The sequence below is a fragment of the Polypterus senegalus genome, chromosome 8 (genome assembly GCF_016835505.1).
Source record: "Polypterus senegalus isolate Bchr_013 chromosome 8, ASM1683550v1, whole genome shotgun sequence".
Classification (NCBI taxonomy): domain Eukaryota; kingdom Metazoa; phylum Chordata; class Cladistia; order Polypteriformes; family Polypteridae; genus Polypterus; species Polypterus senegalus.
This window is the reverse complement of record NC_053161.1, coordinates 109,137,051-109,159,746: the sequence shown is the minus strand read 5'-3', so window position 1 is coordinate 109,159,746 and position 22,696 is coordinate 109,137,051. Positions and strand designations below refer to the sequence as shown.

General features: G+C 33.4%; 1 protein-coding gene across 3 annotated transcripts in view; it reads right to left on the bottom strand.

Moving 5' to 3' along the window:
• Positions 1 to 1,343: 1,343 nt before the first annotated feature.
• Positions 1,344 to 22,696, bottom strand: part of sox5 (SRY-box transcription factor 5) — a 234,673-nt gene continuing 213,320 nt past the window's right edge. For 2 of the 3 annotated variants that reach the window (XM_039761581.1, XM_039761582.1), the window contains exons 12-15: positions 14,362 to 14,470; positions 10,433 to 10,606; positions 8,412 to 8,628; positions 1,344 to 5,855 (exon numbers count right to left, since the gene is read on the bottom strand). In XM_039761581.1, coding sequence (XP_039617515.1) covers positions 5,552 to 5,855; positions 8,412 to 8,628; positions 10,433 to 10,606; positions 14,362 to 14,470 — 804 coding nt within the window. In that variant the 3' untranslated portion in view covers positions 1,344 to 5,551. The remainder of the gene's footprint in view (positions 5,856 to 8,411; positions 8,629 to 10,432; positions 10,607 to 14,361; positions 14,471 to 22,696) is intronic. The other variant, XM_039761583.1, reaches the window with a different exon arrangement.

Sequence of the window (22,696 nt, the reverse complement as noted above, 5' to 3'; positions counted from 1 at the left end):
AAAGACTTTGTTTTGCTTTTCAATGAACACAAGATATTCCCTATATTTTGTATAAATAATCATACTGATCACAGAATAAAGGAGTGTGAATATATTAAATACATAATAGAATTTACTCATCTTTATTTAAGAATTTTGGAAACATAATTATATAAATGAAATGCAAGTTTCTTTCAGACTGTCTAGGTGGTGTCTGAAGGAGAATAAAGTTAAGTTGTAATGTGCAGCACGTATTCTCTTCGCTATCTCTCTGACACGACAACTCTGAGGACTTCCAGCAGCAATACACTGGGATTGAAATTGCAAATTCCTTTTTGTTTTTTTACATTTTGTTCCATTTTAGTCATTCTAGTGTGTGTTTAAACCATAGTATGTATGTATATTTATTTATTTAATGACAAAGTTCTGTCTATCTATTTTATCTCATTTTTGTTTTTTTTCTTCCTTCTGGAATGATACCACCTGCCTTTAGAAACAACCCCACTCTACTAACATTTAGGTGAGTCTTTAGGAAGGTAGCTTTTTCTTTTAGACCGTTTGACTGACATTTCTTTTGTGTTTGTCTTAGATACAATAGGTGACCGAAATGCTTTGGTTAATTAGTTATTAAATTATGATGTCATGTTCACTTAAAATTACTTTAGAGACACCACAAAATAAAAAGCATTCTCAATCAACTGTTTTTCAATCAACTTTGTGACCGAAGACTTGTACAAGCGAGAACTTTATGCTCATTCATAAACTGTCCATTTACAAGTATTCTTGTGGCAGCACTCAAAGAAGTGATATTTACTTCACCAATATACATTGTAGAGTTACTGATTAAACTCTACGATTTCCCATTTTTGTGAAAATCACCCCAAAAAAAGAAGAAAATGGGAAGATCTTATAACAGCTGCTCTAATTTGGCAGACTCCTCCACACTGATGTTTTAGTTGATGTTAAACATTAGAAGCATTACGTTTACTGAAAACACATGAGGAGACCAGAAGGCAGCGAAAGTCATCACATTTGAGAGGCTAACAACTTTGGATAAACAAATAAGTCCCAGTAGCAGAGTCCAGTCAGTCCACCACAGATCTCTAGGAGGTTTACGCAAATTCTGATCAAGCAGATACAGACCTACACAAATAGGCACAGTCCACAATAGTCAGCAGGAAAGAAAGGACAGCGTGAGAGTCATCAGGCAGAGAGAGACAGATTGTTGCTTTTCAACAATTACTCACTGCATGAGGAAACTAAAATGATTTTTAAACACTTCACCTTATTTTCTGTGTAATTACAGGTGACTAGTGAGGAAGCATATCAACTACCTTCGTTTTCAAACAATAAGTCAGCATATCTGCAAATGAAACATTAAGTTTAATATTCTGTATATAGCAGAACAAATAATTAAAACCAAAGCATTAGAGATTACAGAACACATTGCCGCCTTTATTATAGCCTTAGATGGCAATAATACTGAAAAAGTGAACTCAAAAACAGATGGTGGCAACCCACATCTTTGTTTTTTTTTCTTTTTTTGTAAGAGTACATCAACTCCTGTTTTATTGTGGCATGAATAACATCAACAAAAAATGAAATATACAACTTATATTACACTATGTGTTATGAACAAAATATAAATCTATAACTCTATGTTATATTTACATAATTTTATTTATTTTTAATTTCAAGTTGAGATGGTAAAATTATTTTATACTTTGTTTTAAGCTCCATTCTTTGATTTGATTACTATCATTTGATTGTCTCATTTAATTTTTTTGCAATATAATAACACCTATGTGGCAATGATGGTTATTTTATCATACTTTTTAGAGCCAATAGAGGCTATTGGGATCATTGTACTGCCTATTAGATGTGGATCAAGCATTCAGTTACCATATTTTTTTAATAGACTTATTTTGAACAGCATGGTCAAAATACCAAAAGGAGGACTAATATTTGCTGATGGTGCTGATAAATATTATTTAGTGGATTAGTCACTGCAGACTTCTCTGCTATTTATGAGTGGATTGAATTTTAACCAAAAGGCATTTATTATGTACAAAAGATACTCAAAATGGTAACATTCATAATATAACAAGATATACATGACTTCTTGAACTGTTAATGAGATGCAATTCGTAGCTACAGACCTCTCAGTTAAGCCTGCATTCCATGTGTACTTCTTCTTACAGTATGTTACTTGGACAGCACCATCAGCAAAGCTCTACCTAGCAAAAATACATGCTATTGAAAAATTGTACTATGGTTGTGCAAAATCACACTTATCCAAAATGATTTTTCAGTATCTGATAAATATACTGGATGCACCATGTTCTGGAGCTAAAACAAAGTAGTCTTCCTAGGTCTAGAGTTACATAAATAAAACAATTTACCTTCCTTAGCGGGGGAAACTGGTGGAACTTCATTAGCACCAAGAGTATGTGCAAAGAAATAAAGTACAAGGTTTACTTTGAAGTCTAACTGCATTTTATTCACCAAAATGCCACACAGTGGCAGCCCAGTGCATTAAAGTATGCCAAGCTGCTGTTAAATAAATAAATGTATGTATAGTGTTTGATAATTAAAGATAGAACTTATACTTTTTGAATGTCTTAAAATGACTATAAACCTTAAATATAAATACTTAATTAAGATAGGCTTGTGTAGAACTTTGCACATAACTGACATACTGACTAATGAAGTTCCAAATAGTTTCAAATATAATCCCAGCAAATGTGAGCAGGAAACTCACAAGAGTCAAAAATAAAAATTTGTTCACAAAAATGGGGAACAATATATTTTTTCCTTAAAAAAATGTTTTCACATTGTACATAAATTGATACAAAAAAATTCTCAATGTTCTTCTTGTCATACAGAGTGCTTCAAGAAAGAAGTTTAATATGACTGATGACTGTGATTAAGTCAAAATATGAGTGATGACAGAAAAAAAAGACTTTCTCCTTTGCAACAGCAGTCCATTTAAACCTATTCCTTTGAAAAAAGAACAAAATAAAGACGTAAATAGGACCAAAAATTATACAAAAGGAAAAAAAAACTAAAAAAAAAAACCCAACAAACAAAAACAAACAAACAAACAAACAAAAAAAAAAACATGTAGCTCTAAATACCAGGCTTAAATATCTACCAGCAATAAGTAATGCTTCAATGCTCTGAGCAGTTTCACAAGATAATATAAAAGAAAAAGAGGAAAAATAAATTATACATAACTTACTAAAGGAGGAACAGCTGACCATTATTATAATAATTATTAATAATATTATTACACTAGAGGCAGTTCAATTGAAAAAATACAGTCTTCAAATACAAACAAAACACTGACATGCAAAAATTATGATCAGCTACACGGAACCTCCACAGCAGAGCGAGTTCACCAAAAAAAACAAACAAAAAAAAAAACTTTAAGGAGTGATAGGGATGAAAATTCACCTTTTTCCAAAATTAAATTACAATAAATGTTTACTCCACACATTAAGATGCTGAACTTCTAACTGTCTTTGCCAGAATGTTTAAGCTAAATTAAAATGAAGATCAATATAATGGAGCACACATTATAACATCACATTTCTCTTTGATGTTTTTCAGTTACTCAAAGGAAAAATCAATTTAGTAAAATGCTCAGTGGGTTAAAAACTTTTTAAGACTTAAGTGCCAATTTTCATATTTAAACAAGTCACACATCCTTTTTGTAATACATATGCGTTGCTAATAAATACAGTTTCCACATTTTTTAATTTTGTTTTTAGTCTTTGTTGATACTGCTAAAATATATTTGAAATTACGAACGAAAATAAAAGAAGAATTTAACCTTAATTCCTAATTGTATGCACCTCTTTGACGTCAAGTGTTACAAAACTCTTCTTTTTGTGATTAATCACAACGAGCCTTTTAACTTTTGGATTGTTGCACAGAGCAAGTCCTACTGCCATTATGTTAACTGTCCTTATTACACAGTTGGTTTCTGGTGGAATCTACTCTTTTGCATTGACAAAATAATTACCAGTGGGCTGTAAGTTTTTTTGTTTTCAAAAATTCTGTTTTCAAATTTTACATTTCTTCATAAATTCAATATGCAATGACCCCTGCCTTAACAAATTGTAAACTTAAAAGACAAAAGAAAAACATTCGTCAGTAGTGCTTTCATGTGTGCATAGATCTCACTGACAAGAAATTAAATTATATATTAGTCACGTAAGCAATACTAAGAGTGCAGCATTGTATACAGCTCTCTTCACGGCATACACCTAAAGCAGAAGCTTTAATTCAAGTTGTACATGTTAGGGTTATAAGATGGAAGGTTTCTTATCTCCCCTGGGTCTTTTCATATTTATAGTACCTCAGCTAACATCCTTCCACAAGAAGTGCAACTGTTCCAGCATTAAGCATCTATACAATGCCATTATCCAAATGATATGATCAAATGAAAACAGAAGAAGTGAAATTTCATCCCCATCACAAACTTGCTAATAATGGTCCAGAACATTATTAGTACCATAACTTGTGCGCGGACACACACACATACACACTCATACGTGTCCACAATGACGCACACACACATTCGCAAAAAGAAATTCCTTGAGACTTTACAAACTGAAAATTTATCTCATTTGTTTTATCTGTCTCTCTTTCTTCACCTGAGAACTGCACCTACAACTTTCTAAATAAAAATAATGAGGAAGAAAAACAAACAAACAAAAAAAAACAAAAAACAAAACAAAACAAAAAAAAAACAAACCACAAGCTGCTGGTACATCAGGATTATATGGGATTGTCTAAGACACAACACTGTCCTAACTTAAGACGTCCAGGATTAAAAAGGTCACCTATTTTAACACTTAGTACAAATTTGGCACTTCCTATAAGATGTGGTGTTGGTATGTGCAATGAATGGCGTAAAATTTTCAGAAAAAAGGATGCGATTAAAGTTCATCTAGGTTCAAGAAAATAAATCCCTCAAAGAATTTGAGGGAAGCGTTAATCTTTCTGTCAGGTGCATTTTTTTCTTAAAAAAAGTTTTTTTTCTTCTTTTTTTTTTGTAATTCTTAAACTGTAGCACAAAAACAACAAAACACATTCACAAGCCACTTGTTGGCACTGTGTACCTGAGTGAGAATATTATAGAATGTTGTAGAACAAACAGCCGTTTAAAGTTTTTGATAAACAGGTCAAAAGGGTAAGACTTCAGTGCTTGGGCATAGCAGCTGAATTACTGGCATCTTTTTTCTTCTTTTTATTTATTATTTTTTTCAACCATAGCTTATTTACTTCTTTATCTTTCTTTTTTTCCTGAAGCCTGCTTTGCAAACTCAGGTCAAGAATTTTTAAGAAGTTCTTACTAGTTTAAGACTTTTTTTCTTGTTTATGTAACAGTCAGTGTATGACAAAATGAATGTGCTTGGCCGCTGGTATCTGGTCACCCAAGTGGTGAAGAAGGAGATCTAGTCCTTTAAGAGTGTCAAGGTGGACAAGCAGGGTTGAAGGAGAGGTGATAATTCTGTTAGCAGAGGCAAAAAAAGTCACAACGCTGACTGTGCACATGTCCTAATCAGTCACCCTGGGTGCTGATGTGATTTTCACTGTCACTGCCATAATCTGCATCTTCATCCTCATAGTCAAAGTCTTCATACACATCTCCATTGCTGTCATCCATCTGGAGCTCCTCCTTGACACGTGACTCCTCGGATTTTATACTATGCAAGTAAGTGCTCTGGATGACTGGCAGAGTAGGCTCAGGACTGCTGGACATGCTGGAGTGTTCTGATGGAATCTGCGGAGAAGGCATCCCTGCCATTGCAATTGCACCTGGGTAAACCACTCCTGCTGATGTTATGGGGATCTGTCCTTGCTGCCTGTAACACATGCAAAAATATATGACTCTGTGTGCAAATAACAGCAAAAACAAGATATTTTAGATTTTAAACTGTCATTATTCCACTTACAAAAGTTGCCTTTGACAGGGAAATGTAAAAATGCCCAGTCTTATGTACAGTAAGGGTCAACAGGATAAGGCATGCAGAGATACAGAGAGATGAGAATAGCATTCTTTCAAAATCCAAAAAAGGGAATCCAACGACACCTCTCACTTCAGAAACATGACGGCTGTGAAAACTTTGTGTATTCCTTCTCGACTGTATGTTAGTGAGAGTTAGATTGACCAGTACATTCATTTGTGATATATACTGTACATCAAAAATAATTAAAAATGGAATAAATGTTTTATTTATTTTTTTAATTGTCAGAAAAAAGACTATTTACTTTAGGTAAATATAACCTAAGGTTTTTGCATTTTGGAAATTTCCACCATAATTCAATTATTTCAGTTCTGCTCAGAAAAGCTGTCTGTGTGTTTATGAGCTTAACATTGTTTAACATGAATTAAAAATAATTGGGGAACTTTAAAAATGGATACACATTTAGAACAGGTTATAAATATATAAATAAACACACTTTTGAAAGTTAAGCATTATAATTTAACTGTACTAAAAGTGAAAATTTAGAGAAGAAAATGTCAAACATAAAAGGATGATGAGTAACTCTGCTCTTTTTACCGTATCAGTATGTTCAAATCCTGTTACCACTCGTTTTTTTTTTTTATTTTATTTTTGTATAAATAATCACTTGTGGCTCAAACAGAAGCAAAGTTGTCTAATCATTGCTTGCATATGTACAAGAAGATACTAATATTCAACTTATTTCTCTGTCTGTCTCTGCTTCATACTGTGCATTTCTGCAATATTGCTGTGTATCACTGGGAAAATAAAGACACGTAGTACAACAAAGCATGGCACAAGATCAGAAGTTACCTGTCCAGTAAAAAAATCACATTGTAACTCAGCAGATTAAATGATACTGGTTTCCAGCTTATTTACAGTTACATGTATTTTTAAAATTTGGCTACTCTTGTAAATTTTAAAACGCAAAAATATTTGTCTTACTCACTACAAGATATAACTATTCAACAACTGAGGTGCTTTAAGCAAGTCTTTTAACTTTCCAATGTTATACTAGACTGCTCTCTGTATTTTTAGAGATCTTTCATGCAACTCAGTCATATGCAATTGCAAATTACTTCTTCCTCTTCTTTTAAATTGTTTTCTAAGATGAACCACCATTTAACCCCCCCCCCTTCCTATTTGATGTACACTTTTATTTTAATTGGTTACGTCACATTTTACCTGTTTTATGTTCAACCCTCTGCAGTTCATTTAATTTTATTCTATTTTTTGTGTTCTGGGTTTGAATTCCTCACCTAGATATTGATCCAAGTTAACTTTGGATGCTCTAAACATGTCTGCAGGAGCTTCCACTCAGATACCTAAGATTTAGAGGTTAAGTTATTAGAATTTCCAAACTGACTACTGTGTGAGCATGGGACTGTGTGTGAGTGGGTCCTGCAATTGACTGGTGCCCTGTCCAGGGGCACATGCTGCTTTGTGTTCAGTGCTGGATTTGGATTCATCGAGTTTGGGAGTGACATGATATGTTGGGAAATAAAATCATCAGATAAAAACAGGCCTTCTGGACAGACTACTTGAAGTGCTGGGCTTTAAAATCTTGCCCTTACAACCTTCATGTTAAATTCTTTTGGAAAATACTGAACATAAAAATCTTCTCTTTTTCATAAGTAATAAACTAATAAATAGCGCCTTTCAGTTTCATAATCTTATGGAGTATTGATATGGAAACTTTAAAAATGTTGCACCTTATGGTAAAGTGGAATGGATAAAATCATTGCAGCAGAATCTACAAAACAAAACACTAGGTATAAAGCAAACATTGCTGTAAAGTCAGAAAGAAAGTTTGTATAAAATACTGTAAATTTGAATTTATGTATATAAGAAAATGACTCTGTGCTGATTTATCTGGGATGGAAAAAACAAGAAGAGGTTAAATAAAACATGCAAAAGGTGTGTACCATCATCCAGGAATGAACTCATCTAGGTGAATTTTAAAGGTAAAATACAAGAGTTAAGAATTGCTAAAGAAATGAGAAGAAAGAGGGGATGGGCTTCTAATCAAACAATTAACTATTCAAAAAATCTGTAAACAACCAGTTTGTTTCTTCACTGCAGAAGGATGAAAAAAGTTTAAGAAAATTGAACTTTTGATTGAAGATTCTGTTCATAGATGCAATAGAGGAAACACCTTCTGTCATTGTCTCATTGTAAAACACTGCATTCCCACTTTGCTGCTTACTGCTAACATGTGATCACAGCATGAGGACAGTGAAAAGAATCTGAATCCAGTCAGATGCATTACCACAATGCTTTTTTCAATGAGTGAAATTTTTAAAAGCCCTGAACCTTTATAATATTAGTAGACTGTCAGAATAGTAACATTGAAACAGTTTGGCTATGTTCAAAAAGTTTTCACTAATCTAGTCTGAATCATAAAATAATACATACCCAACAGTAAAATATTGCCTCATTTCCTGCCGCCGACTGCGCATAATTGCCTTGTACTCTCCAATTCTCAACTTCTTGCCATCTACTAGGCAAGTGCGTTTTGGCCTTGGCTTGTACTTGTAATCAGGATACTTTTCCAGATGCTGTTTACTAAGTCTGGCCTGTTCTTCATAGTAAGGCTGCTTTTCTAGATTTGTCATTGCTTTCCATCGAGATCCTGAGAAAAATTAAAAGAACCATTTAAATTAGAATAAAAATAAATAATAGGAAGTATCTGTACTCATGCACAGACCTCATTGAGCATCATTACGTTAGAATTCCTTTACACCACTATCAGATAGATACATCTTTCCTGCAAATTGACTTGTTGCATTAAAATGACCCAACTACTACTTACATCTTTATATTTATTTTCATAACAAGAATACATCATGTAAATTAATATAAATCAAGTTGAGTCAGTTCTGTGTATGTAATGCTGATATTAAGAGGAAGTTAGGGGCACAAATACAGAATATAAATAGCATGTATATATGTAGCATATTACAAAATTTCACACATACAGTATATGTGGATATAAATATATTTTGAAGTTTTAATCTATTATACTTCGGTGGAGGTTTAAAGCCAAAATAATAGGTGCCTAATAAAGAGTTTAAAACAAGTTAGATTTAGTTGCTGGGCTACTGGCGAGGCAGTAACAATGAGCGAATTTTACTTATAAAACTTCTCATAGTGTGCACTTTTAAAAAACTAAGATGAAGTAGTAAATTGATTCATTGAATACAATGTGGAAAACATACAAGGGCCTAAACAACAAAACAGTCAAACTTAGTAGTTGTGAAAAGGCAAAATGCAGTTATTTAATTAAATGGTAGTTGGTAAAAATATGGTACTTTGAGAAAGCATCTGCGCATGAATTAGCATGAATATATTTCAGACCCCCCCCCCAGGAAAGTTTGTAAGAAGTTACAATTGAAAAGCTGAGACCTAAGAATCTTCACAAATCTTGAATGGCAACAAGAAGATTTCTTTTTCCAATATTCAGTGTTTAATACTTTAATATTAGTAAAAACAGCATCATCAGAAAATAAATACCCACACACAGTCTCTTTGACATAAATTTTGTGCAACATGCCTTCAAATGCACTGTATGGTATTGTTTTTCCTTATTCTGTTCTTATTAAATGAAATGATGGTTTTTAAATTAATTGGTTTCTGCCATGACAATTACTCTATACATTTGCGGTTTTAGTTTACAAAGGCAGCAACATAATTTTAATTAACTATGCCTTGCTGTATTGTTTTCAGAGTGAAATCGTGCCCTTGGGTAACTACTGACCCTGTGCTGCTGTTCTTACTCGCCCTTCATTTAACAAAACAAGTTTTCAACAGACATTTGCAATGAACCCTATTCTATTTCTAGTGTTATCTGCGATGAATTTACACTCCCTGTTCCTACTACTGTATTTTAATCAGAAAAAGCTGTCACCGCTGCCCCTAAAACATGCAGCCAAAACTGTAATAGGAAATTCCTTATGTTAACAATTCAGTTTAGTGGCTTATTAAAACCAGATTTCAGTGTATTATAAAATGCTTAGAAGCTCTTTAAAATGTCAAACGGAATCCCAGGGGTCTGCATAAAATGTCAGGCTAACTCAAGTGCTTGTTTAATGCATAATGAATTAGTTTCATATTGTTGAAGTCTGTTCTCCATAACAATTCATTAACTGTTACTTAAATAATAAGATGTTGCCAACAAGAGATACAGAAATCTTAAGATTTTAAAGACACATCAATCCCCAAAGATTTACATATTTTCTTCTATAGACTTAATAAAAAGCAGAAGAGCCCAGGATATTCCACTCAAAACAGAAATATATCTAAAATCACACAGTACACAGTGATGATAGGGTAAAAATTGTACAAAAGAAGAAAACTGACCAATCTACACACTTTGGAAAATGCATGCTATTTTGCAGAAAACAAAGTTTTTAATTTTTTTTTGCTCACTATCATACCAAGGATTTTGCTGATATTGGAATTATGCATATCTGGAAAGGCCTGTAGAATTTTCCTTCTCTCATCTTTTGCCCAGACCATGAAAGCATTCATGGGGCGCTTGATATGAGGTTCACCATTGCCTCGGCCTCTGGCTTCTCGGAACATCCGGGAATCAGACACACTTGGACTGCCTAAGAAACAAAAAAATAGAGCGTGTTCTGGTTTGCATGAGACTGACACACATACCATAATTTGTGCAAAATTATTTTTTATGCATTAATTAAATGTTTACACAATACAGAACACATACTTAGAATCTTGGTATAGTAAAATAATAAACTGAATTGAAAGTAAACGTCATTTTTTTATTTTTTAATCTAATGTATATTCTTTTCCCCATTTGATAACAATGTGGCTGAAATCTTTAGTTCAAGCTCTGTCTTGAACATCGCAACATCTGTTTAATACTAAACATGTGTAGGAGACCTGTCTTTCTTTGTTTTATTAGCAAGCTTGTACTACACCAGTCAGCACACTGGTGTGTTGACTCTATAATTCAGGGCTGCACTTGACTTATTTGTACACTATTTCCATGTGCATTATCTTTTCCCATGCATAGGCTCAAATGATTTTTTTATCCTTTTTCAGCATGGACATGTCTTTATGGAAAACTGAAAATGTGAAAAAATAATTGATTTCGAGAGAGGGAAAAAGTCTAAAACATAGTTTAAATAAACTAATTTCTATATCCAAACGATACATTTGGAATTTGCTCAACATGTTTATAATTAAAAGTCTTTGTTGTGCCACTCCATTCCATTACAATAAGCATAAAATGATTATTATATGTATGCAACATGGGTTAAAACACATTCTAAAAACAGATATTTTAATTATATAAAATACTAGTGTTTCCATTTTTGTCTGTAGTTTTGCTAGAATTAAAAGAAAAGAACTAGTGAAATTGGTCATGGCCATCTAGTATGAGTAAAATGGAATTGTATACTAACTACAATGCAGCAGTTTTTAGTTGAGATACAAGTAGCTCTGTATAATGTATGTAACTTACAGATTTGACTACTTGAATATGATGATAACTAAGCGACATTACATCTTGCATTATTAATGCACATTTTAAACTTCATATTTTAGTCTTGATCTGGTCATTGTTCCGTTTAGTGTCAGAAATTCTGTCTGAAATGTTAAAAAAACCACACTACTAAGAGGGTCTACAGCAGCTGCATTCTTTGTGTAATCAGTTACCAACCATATATGTCAAATTTCCAGTATGAGATCAAAGGCATGATGACAGGGTATTACATGCAAAGTGTCCAAAGTCTAATAATACGATGTATTCATTTGACATTTCCACTAGAAAATAATAATCAAGCCTTCTTTCCATTAGATATGGGTACAGAAGTTCACAGAATAATATGCTATAAACCTCGTAAAATGCAAAAAATATATATGAAATACGTTTGTGAATGTGGTGGTTGAGTTGTATGTATAATTTTTTCCCTACTTTAGCAGTCATAACCATTAAAAATCTGCTGTAGTATTTTACTCATACAGTATATTGTATATCTGAGTCTGACTGATTGTCCATATGCGAGAGTTTTAACATGTTTTGAAGTCAACTTTGCTCATAAATCTGAGAGTGAATGAAATGCACTCCAGTACCATAGGTCATATACCTTGTTAAAATTACCTTTAGGGCCTCTGTAATAATATTCAATTGTCAAAGTTGAGAAAAATGCCATTAGTTAGCTAGTAGTGTAAAAAGCTTTACATTCCAGAACTGTTTTTTCTCATTTTGTATCCCAAGAAAAATGTAACTGTTCAGTCTGGCATTGTGTGTTTTCCAGCTGTTAGCACTTATGACATATTACTTATGTAATAAGTTGTATTGAAATAGGTCACAGAATTATTACAGGGTTGAGTGAGAAAAATGAGGTACTGTTTTAAATTTAATTAACTGTACATTTTTCACAAGCCCAGTAAATTATATTCAGTTTTGTATGAGAAAGAATTGCGACTACAGTACATGGCTTTTTTTGAGTAGCAATCCTTAACATTGATTTATTTAAGCCTGGCATGATTTGGCTGGATAGAGTGTTAGTATGAACAGTGCTTTCTAATGCCATTTTCTAATGCCTCCAAGAAACAATAACATTCAGACTAGCTTAATAAACTGAAGCTTAAAAATGGCACATGAAATGGAGTGTTACTTTACTAATTTGGATAATACTACTGTAAATCTTTATTTTTAAAACTCTTGTCACTATGTTTCAAAGAAAAACCAGTGCACTATACACCAACTAGGGCTGCTTACACACAAATGCAATGTGTTATGTTTAATCTCTCACATCATCATCAGCTGCTGCTTGGTCTATGCTTCTGTCTCCGACACAAAACACACCACAACAGAAGATCAGCATTCTGAATATCAGAACTGAGGAGTATTTCATTTAACCACACATGACCATACAGAGCAGACCCAGTACTTCAGGATTTGACACCATCCTACTCTAAGACCCGGTTTTTGACTCAGTGTTTTTTCATGCTTTTCTACTGTTGAAGCCTACTCTTGATGGATAAAATTAAATGAACAGTTAAGTTACTTTTTAAATTTGTAAACTGTAACATATTAATCCTCAGTATACTTTGTTACTGAATTATTACTTTTTGAGCATTTCTTGTTTTATTTCTTTATTCGTACACCTCAACCAGTGATGCTCTCCTTGTATATCTTGATTTGTATTTATGGATAACAAAAGCAAAATAAAACTTAATGAACTTTATTACTGTTCTCTATATTTTAGACTACGAAGGGGGCTAAATTGTTATATAAATAAAACATTAGGTAAGTGGTACAGAAGAATGCAGCTAAAAAAATATATTGTCTTTTTCACCCACCTATTCATTTTCTGTATTTACTTAGTCAAATTAATTTTTGGGGAGAGTGGGGCAGGATATACCTTGGCAGCATTAGGCATACTGATAGGAAGCAGCCCTGTGCATTACAAGGCACACTGAGACATAAACCTATACTCAATTATACTATGCCAATTTAAAGTTACAACCCAAACTAATACATTCTAGAGTACATACAGATAAAAACACATGGACATACTGAGAACATGCAGACTCCAAATAGATAGGGACTGGGCCAGGGATTTCAACACAATCTCCTGGCAGTAGGAGGCAAAAGTGTTAAACAATAGTTCTTTAGTATATTAATTATTAAATAGGGATAATGATATCACAACATGAATTTCATTAGTAGGTAAAATTACAATAATCATATACTCTAAGCATACAAAAGGTAACAGTACCTAATATAAAAAATAAGGAATATATTTACATTTATAAAGGTATCATTAAAAAGTTTTGGTACCTAAACTTTGGAGGTGTATTCTATGGTGCTGATTGATTTACAAGTTCCCAGCATTTTTACTTCATAGAAAGGTTTCAGAAACAAATAACAATATACCTTTGAAGATACATTGTCTCCTGGTCAACGTATACCAGTGAAAATACAGATTTCAGAATTTCATTATTTAAAGACATGGCACAGAAAAGGTTTCAAATGTTATAAACATGGACATGGAAAAATAAAAACCCATTCATCTATTGACACACACACACAGGGGTGGGCAAAAATAATTTTACAGATGTTAATATGGAAAAAGATATGCAGGTTATGAATATACAATAGCTTTATTAACTTTATTAACTCAAAAGAATGTCACAATGGCACAGTACACTCAGGTCAGATCTCGTAAATGGTAAAATTGCCAGCCTTATGTACTCACAACTGTAAATCTAATTTTGCCTGCCCATATATATATATATATATATATATATATATATATATATATATATATATATATATATATATATATAATCAATCAATCAAATGCATAAATATTAAATGAGTCCTGACCATCTGATTCTCCACTCATATTGAAATCCATCATGCTATGGTTGAATTTTCCTTCTTCACTCTGTTTTGCTGCCAGCTGATGTGTAAGGGAATCTAGTGAAGCTTTTTCCTAAAAATGAAAAATATATCTAAGTAAAACACACAGCAAAAGATGTAAATAAGTTTACATAAGCTCCATACAAAAAAGTACACAAGTATAGGATAAAATCAATTGAAGCTTAAAAGACTAGAAAAGCACATAAAAACCACATGATTAAGTTAGACTAAATATGCTAAAGTTAATATTTAATATTTTATGTAGTCTGAAATTTTAATTGCATATTTTTGGACTGTGAAGATTGAGTCATCGTTTTTCCACAATTACTTAGAAGATTAAATAAAATGTTATGCATTTTTACAGTTGTAAAATATTTTATAATAAGTATAAAGCATTTCATTTTCTGTTATTAGTAAGATATCATAATAGTTATTAGTGAATTGCATCAGTTTTCTTGTTAAATTAATAAATAGTATAAAAACTAATCAAAAAGTGGTATCTATGCATTTACAAACAGAAATGAAAGCCAAACAGCCTTTCCAAAGTGTTCCATGTATGCAATTTCCGGAAATACCCACTAGGGGGCACTCTGTGTGCTGTAAGAAAGACGGAGATAATAGGCATATCTATTCACAGGTATTAGCCACTGGTGGGCCAGGTTTGGGTCGGAAAGGGCCAGATGGGATTGCTGGATAGTTTTAAAAAAGAGGCATTTTACTTTTCTAAATACCATAAAAAATCACAAACAAGCACAGAGCTCTCAATCCTAATAACAGGTTATCTTGCATATTTCTAGAGGTGTGTTACTAGACACAAGAGGAGCTGAGACTGCAGGATTGTATAACCTCATGCATTTTTGTTAAAAAGACCTCTGTGTAAGGTCTAATTAGAAGTAGGGTTTTATATACAGCTTCATTCTAAACCAGGCATTAAAACTGTGCTGTTTTCAAATAAAAGAGAGCAGAAAACAAAATAAAGGAAAACATTTTGGTAAGTGCATCATCCAATATGAAATGCTTTTGCTGTCCACATAAAACAGCACTGACCTACATCTCCTATCACATGCTAGACACTCGAAGGGTAATGAAGTAATCTGATTAGAACAATAACATTGAAACTGTACCGAGTCTCAAAGGATATCTCTACACGGAGAATGTCAAAACAGTTGTCTGTGCTTTTGTTGCATATCACCAACCGCTGAACCAAATTAACCTTCAATCACAGAGGGGGTTGTGTTTGACTGTAATTAAACTGAACATTGCAATGCAGAGGTTAACATACATGTGGTGGGTGTATTTAGTCTTGAGAACCAAATTAGGGAATGTTATTCAAAAGCTCACACTACTTAATATGTTTATTTTGACTAAAATAAAATAAAATTAGAACACTCAGTTCAGAAAAAATAATAATGGCTCTTGCATTCTTGATTCTAGAAAACTAATGTATTTTTGTGAAGGTAAATTAATACTTACATGTACAATCTTTCAGTTCAATTACTAAAAGCATTCTTACATAGTAAATATTTAGTTAACCTAGATGGCACACTAGAAGCTAGAGATCTCACCAGTTTTTTCAGGGCACTAACATGATTCCTTTTTTCAGTAATTCTTTAACATCCTTTTATTAATACATAATTTCACATTTTGTTAATAAATTATTATTATTATAATGCTTATTTCATGATAATGTCATTTTTACTAATGAACCCTGATTCACACTTACATATGGATTATTTTAGTATAAGCAAATACAATATTGTATATAAGGAAAAAATCTAGTTTAAGGCAAGCAAAGAGTTAAACGTGTAAGCTTCATCCATCAGGCAGCCAGCACAGCATCAATATGAATGATGGATGTGAAATTATTATGGGGCTGCCACCAAATGCACTCTCTGCCATTTGTAACTAACACTGGAAGTGACACGCTTTTTTATTAAACATCCACATTAAGTCAACATTGGTCACTGTCATCTCATCTTCAGAGCTCTGCTAAGAAGCTATGGGAATAGGCAGTAACAGGGAGTTAGCATTTGGTGAGGTTGGAGTGACAAAGCGGCTCCTTGCTCAGTTCACTGGAAGAAATACTGTACAGTTACAAATAGCTCTTTAGTCAAGCCACAAGATGTAAATACATGTTGGAGATGAAGCATTTGACAAATGGAAGGAATGAATGAAAAGAAAAAAGTTTACTCACATTACTACCAATCATCTATCTATCTATCTATCTATCTATCTATCTATCTATCTATCTATCTATCTATCTATCTATCTATCTATCTATCTATCTGCTTTAGAGATAATTTTGTTCTTGTAGAATATTGGGGTGGCGGGGGGATTGTTCACTACAAGTCTGTATGATGCCTTTTTCACAAATACAGACATAGAAAGTCATAAATCATTTGTTCTTTAGGAGGTACTCCAGGGACTGTGGGGCAGCTCAAAGGCTTTGTACAAAGATGCAGGTACATTTAGCATCACTTCAATTTAAGTCCAGGCCCAAAGATATTGAAATACTTTAAAAAAGCTGTGTTGATGAGACAAGACATATCTGTAACTCAGTGTCACTAGGGCATGGCTGTCTGCACGAGCAGCTCCTGTCCAAACTAATGGTGTACTCCAGCATCTAAAACATTTAGTAGTTGAATGAGTTGTTAAAATATAAGTCTTTTAAAATACAATTCCCAAACAAACAAACTACCCACTATACTCTAAACTTGAATTGGTACATCTGGAGAAGAATTTACTTGGACAAAAAATGCAGAATTTTATTTGACACAGCCTGGTATGCTATCCATTTTAGTTGGATCTTTAAAAATTGGAATTATGTGGATAAGGACATATGACAAAGCAGCAACAAGGAAGGTGGAATCGTAGTCATAATAGAAAGATTGCTTATATGCTGGAATATTGTACCAGGCCAGTAATCCCTTAGGTTACTATTGATTTGTCGCATACCCAGAGCAGAACAGAAGAAGCAGTTTCAGTATAGAGTTTAAGTTACTACCTAGAGAAATAAATATTTATTACAAGATAAAAGCAAGGGCAACCACAACAGTCACTCTGTTAAAATACATACTATATAAACAATTTACTTGTGCATTCTATTTTGTTGAAAAGGAAGCTGACTGAAGTTATACATTATATGGAATTGTGCAGTAGTCAAGGATGTCTGTAGAGGTATTGGATAAAACTGTGGTACTGGTTAGTTTGGTAAATTTATTGGTATGTGTAACAAATTGATTTTTGTTTTCAATTGCCCTCAATAAACACAGATGGTGCAGTTTGTCAACTTCAGTTTTAGGTTGTTTCTTCATGATTGTTCCTGTTGTCTTCATTTCATGCAGAGGATGTAAAAGCAAGATGAAAGAGTCGGTTATCCTTGACGATGCAGAGTAAAATATGAATTCAACCCTAGGAACCATTATAATTTCAGTTAACTTGTAACATAACATCATTATGATGTTCTAGGTATCACTTCATACCCAAATTTAAGATTCCTTGCCAATATGCCCTGTTACTGAAATAAATTTTTAAGGAAAAACTCCAATCCAATCTTTCTTTTGAATTATTACTTTTACTGTATGACTTCGGATTTAGTACAACAAATTTGTGCTTTTGACTTTGCCAGATAAATATTGTTAGAATACCTGTACTTCAATTTATCAGCCACGCAGTTGCACAAACTTTGTGTATTGCATGCATTTGCAACATTCCAAGGCACAGTATGACATTTATCAATCTGAACATTTGTAAGAAAAAGTGTGTAAATCTACACTTACCCCTCACCATACGTACACACACTCTTCCTAACAGTAGAATAATAGAATAGCTTGGCAAGCAAAGCTGAAAGGCATGCTTTTGAAAAAGACTGCATCTAGACGACTCCCGCTGAGTGGCACTGGCACCTACGACACATTACCAGATGGCCTTGCAACATCATTTTTGCAGAAATAAAAAGTAGGACAATGTGAAAACTATATTCCAAGTTTTTAATTCAAGTTGAGGCAAATATTCCAACAGCATAATCATCCTTATATAGGTCAGATAAAAAGTCAGCGAGATCATAGCTTTATAGTAATCAGTGAAACCCCCAAGATTGACCTGGCCATGTCAGGCTGCAATAAGAATAATATTGTGATGAGACAACCACTTTCTTACTTACAGTATTATAATAAGTGATAGAACTTTCAGCAGTATAACTGCAATACCTCCGCAGTCCACAACATAATCCAGCATAAACAATGGTATGGTGATTAAGGTCTCCTACTTTAAACTAGATAGTTGCTGTTTTAAACCCCAACTCCAGCTTACTGTGCGATAAGTCACTAAACCTACCCATGTTAAAAGCTGTAAATATAAAATGTACTTAATTTAAATGCATCCGCTTCTTGTAAGTTGCCTCAGATAAAGGAGTAAGCCCAATGTAAAATAATGGTAAATATTAGACATAAAGTATATTGACTTTAGCAACCAATCTCTCTGGATTTTTACAGCCTGTCTCTCAATATTGGAGACTGGCTAACATTGGGGAAGTGAAAGTTACATACAAAGCGACCTACAATTTAAGATGTGTTCTAAATATGAAATACTTTTTAAACTTTCCTCTACTCCTTTTATGCAGAAGTACTCTGTCACATCTTAATCCTTTGATCTCACTGCTACAACTTACTTTTAACTACTTGTCCAGCATAAACTATTAAAAAAGTCCAAAAATTTCAAAATGCTAGTGAGTTTTGCCATAAGCCAAATGTGATGATTATGTGAGTGATTATTATGTCATCTCTCAACTGACCTGTATGATATTATATAATCTTCAAAACTCTCCTACTGATTATGTAGCTAGTACTGGTGCTGCTACTAGGATGCTAAATTATGGCAGATAGCTACAAACTTCAAATGCTGGCATTTTCAGAATTCAGCTCTTGGTTAATGCTTATTTAGTTATAGGTCTCATACTCTAGGACCTGCCTATGCAAATGATGAAAAACATTTTTTGACCCTTCAGAAATTCCTACAGTAGTACAGCCCATGAATGCAAAATTCTGCGTAGCTGAGCAACATTCAAGCCACAATGCACTGCACTGTTGTGTATCTAGAAGTGGTGGTAGTAGTCCTCAGCTGTGACAACTGGTCATGGCATCGACAACATATTACATGATTCTATAATCAATTCTTTGCTCAGTCTTGGTTGTATTGCAGTTTCATCAAGTGAGTGCAAATGTGGGTTTTCTCAAACTAATCTAATTATCACTCAAATGAGAGCCCTGTTATTAATAAGCACTGTCTCTGCGCTTCTCTTCATAGGATTGCTTGGCCCTCCACTCACACACTTCGATCCTGCGGATTCATGGCTGTTGTGAGCATGAAGGTCAGCCATTGACAATCACAGAAAAAAATAAATTAAAAAGACTGCATTTGATGAAAACATGCAAAAAGTCTGTAATTTTCTTTAATATTCAATCAAATTCTTACTTGTAGAATGTTATTAACCTACTGTTAATATTCTTCAATTTTGGAGTAAAGTGATAAATAAATTTGAAGAATTATTATTAATATACATGATGATTTGTCAATTTCAAATTTTAAACATTATGTTTTTTCACCAAATAAACAAAACAGATAGTGCTAGGGTGGGCTTGTGTCCTGTGCTGGCTGGGATTGGCTCCAGCTGACCTCCGTGACCCTGTGTTTGGATATAGCGGATTGGTGAATGACTGACTGACTGTAGTACTAGGACTCTCAGCCTCCATATACCTTCACAGTGCCTCAAACTTGATCCAAACGCAATGTTTGTGTACACATGTGGTGATTTAAAATGGACCTCTGTGCTCTATGTGTGCAGTAGATGTATTCATACATGCTAGTTACTGTTATCACTTGTTGTGGATTTGTGCACTGATAGCTTTGATAGCATTGATAGTTCTTACTTATTCTGTTAAATGAACTTTGTGATATGCCTGGGTCATTTATGACCAAAATATTAATTTTATTTTTAAATGGTAAGATGATTCACTGTGGCAACCCCTAATGGAAGCAGCTGAAAGAAGAAGAAGCACTTTCTTCTGATTTCATGCACTTTGAGATGTGCCTGGGCCAGATGTGAGCAAAATGTTTATTTTTTCATTTCAAAAGTAGAATAAAGTATTACTAATACCTCGGATTCTGTTCAGTTATGGCTTTTTTTATTGATTTTTATGCACGTTTTGGTGTGCTTGTGTCAGATGTGACCAAATTTTTAAAGGGAAACAATGAATAAACATTACTTGTTTTTCTATACATTCATGTATGTTGATTTAAAATTTGTTATTACCAGCTGTTTACCTGCCACTGCAAATGTCTGGCCCAGTTAAATTTCTTGGTTTGAAAATCTGGCCCAACTGAATTTGCAATTGAATAGCCCTGCTCTAGCGTCTTACTGAAAATATTTCTTCAAGACTTCACCAGTGGTCACACTAAAATCATGCTATAAAAATGTGCATTTTCTTTCTTGTATTTTCATTGACTGTATATAGATGTAACTTTATTCTGGACTGTAATTGATGATTTAGTGATATACCTGAATTTACTGTATGTTCAACAAGGCTGTCAATTTACACCCATAAACATGGTTACTTGACCACATAGTTCTCTTTAATTAAAAACATTGAATGGTCTTGTATCACAGCATAATTTCTTAACTTTAAATTATTGCTTGCATTTGAAAGGGCATGTTCAAATGAATTAGAATGAATGATTTTACATATGCTAGTAATATTTTGGATAAATGTTTGATACAAAGGAAAAGTTGATTGATGCACAGAATGATGAAGGAGAGTGACCACTGAATCAAACAGCCAGAGTACATGTCCAACTCCATGTCAGTTCCAGGTCCAGCTAAACCATATCTTAGAGCAAATCCTTACCTTGAATTTACACATCTGAGGTTACATAGATATTACTCACATGCTACAGACTACTCAGCATGAAGGCCTGGGGTAGATGGGTGCAATGCATGTATGTTAAGGGTTAATTGTATGTTGGAAATTTAAATACAGAATCCAGGATGCTAGGTGATCCTAGACGTTAAATGCTCCCCACATTGTCTCATTTGAAATTTTCTTTGACTTTTGACTGTTGTCTCTTCTTCCAAACATTAGATATGCTGTTGGCTGCTATAGTGGTCATGGACTTTTAGTGTGTTCATACAACACAAAAATCTAAGTGCAAACATTACTTTTGAATATGCAAAACAGACAGAATTCAGCTTATCAACCCTAAAGGGCAAGTGTCTGCATATCTGTGTGTACATCCAGTTGCTATATATTTTCTATATGACATTTGGTATAGGATTTGTAAAAACAGTGCTAATATTTCTAATGCACCATCTGCTGGAATGAAAAATGTAAAGCAGATTACATTAAGTGAATGTTGATTCCAAGCTGCAGATCTCGACACTGGTTACAATATATTTATGATTAGGGTTGTGGGAAAGTTATCTGAGATAATTGATGACTGTCCATTAAGTTAATTCCAGGTACTTGGAGCTCCAGAGTGGAGGTTCCAGGCTGCAGAGATAGCAGACTCAAATTCACTGAGGTCTGCATTGATTACTTAGATTTTAACCTGTCTTCCACGGGTAGCACACCTAGTCAGCATAAACACTATTCTCACATTTTTAACATAAAATCAACATTAAATTGGTCGATAATAAATTGAATGGCTCAATCATGGATTGAGAGTGAAAGTAATACAATTACACTCAGTGGCTGATCAATCAGTGAATCTCTATGTGAGAAAATGTTTTTAAAGGTCATACAAAGTACATACTGGTCCTTATTGCTGTGAATTATTCAGTATGACATTTTTCTTTTGTTGTCAAAACTAAAAAACAATGAAGTCTAAAATTTGTCTAAAATATAATGATACATTGTTAAAATTTGACCAAAATGGTAATATTTCCAGCATTTGTCTGGCATCTTGCTTAAGAGATGTGGTGTAAATCCCAGCTAGATACTTTTCTATGCTTCCTTTTACACATAACACATCACTGTATTTTTTTTTCAAATACTTCAGTAGTAAGTGACATTTTTTTTTGCTTTCATGTCAAAGCTTTGTATGCTGTATAATACTGCACAAGATCTTAGTTGCTTCCAGCTGTAAATGTAGCAAGGTGGTCCACCTACAACAGCTAGTAAATTGCTGTACATTTCATAGAACTGATGACTATAGGGAGCTCTGACCTCATGAGGTATGGTGAGTGCTATTTTATCCTGTCAACCCTCTTTTCTTTTCTTTCTAATTATTTACTTTGGACACACCA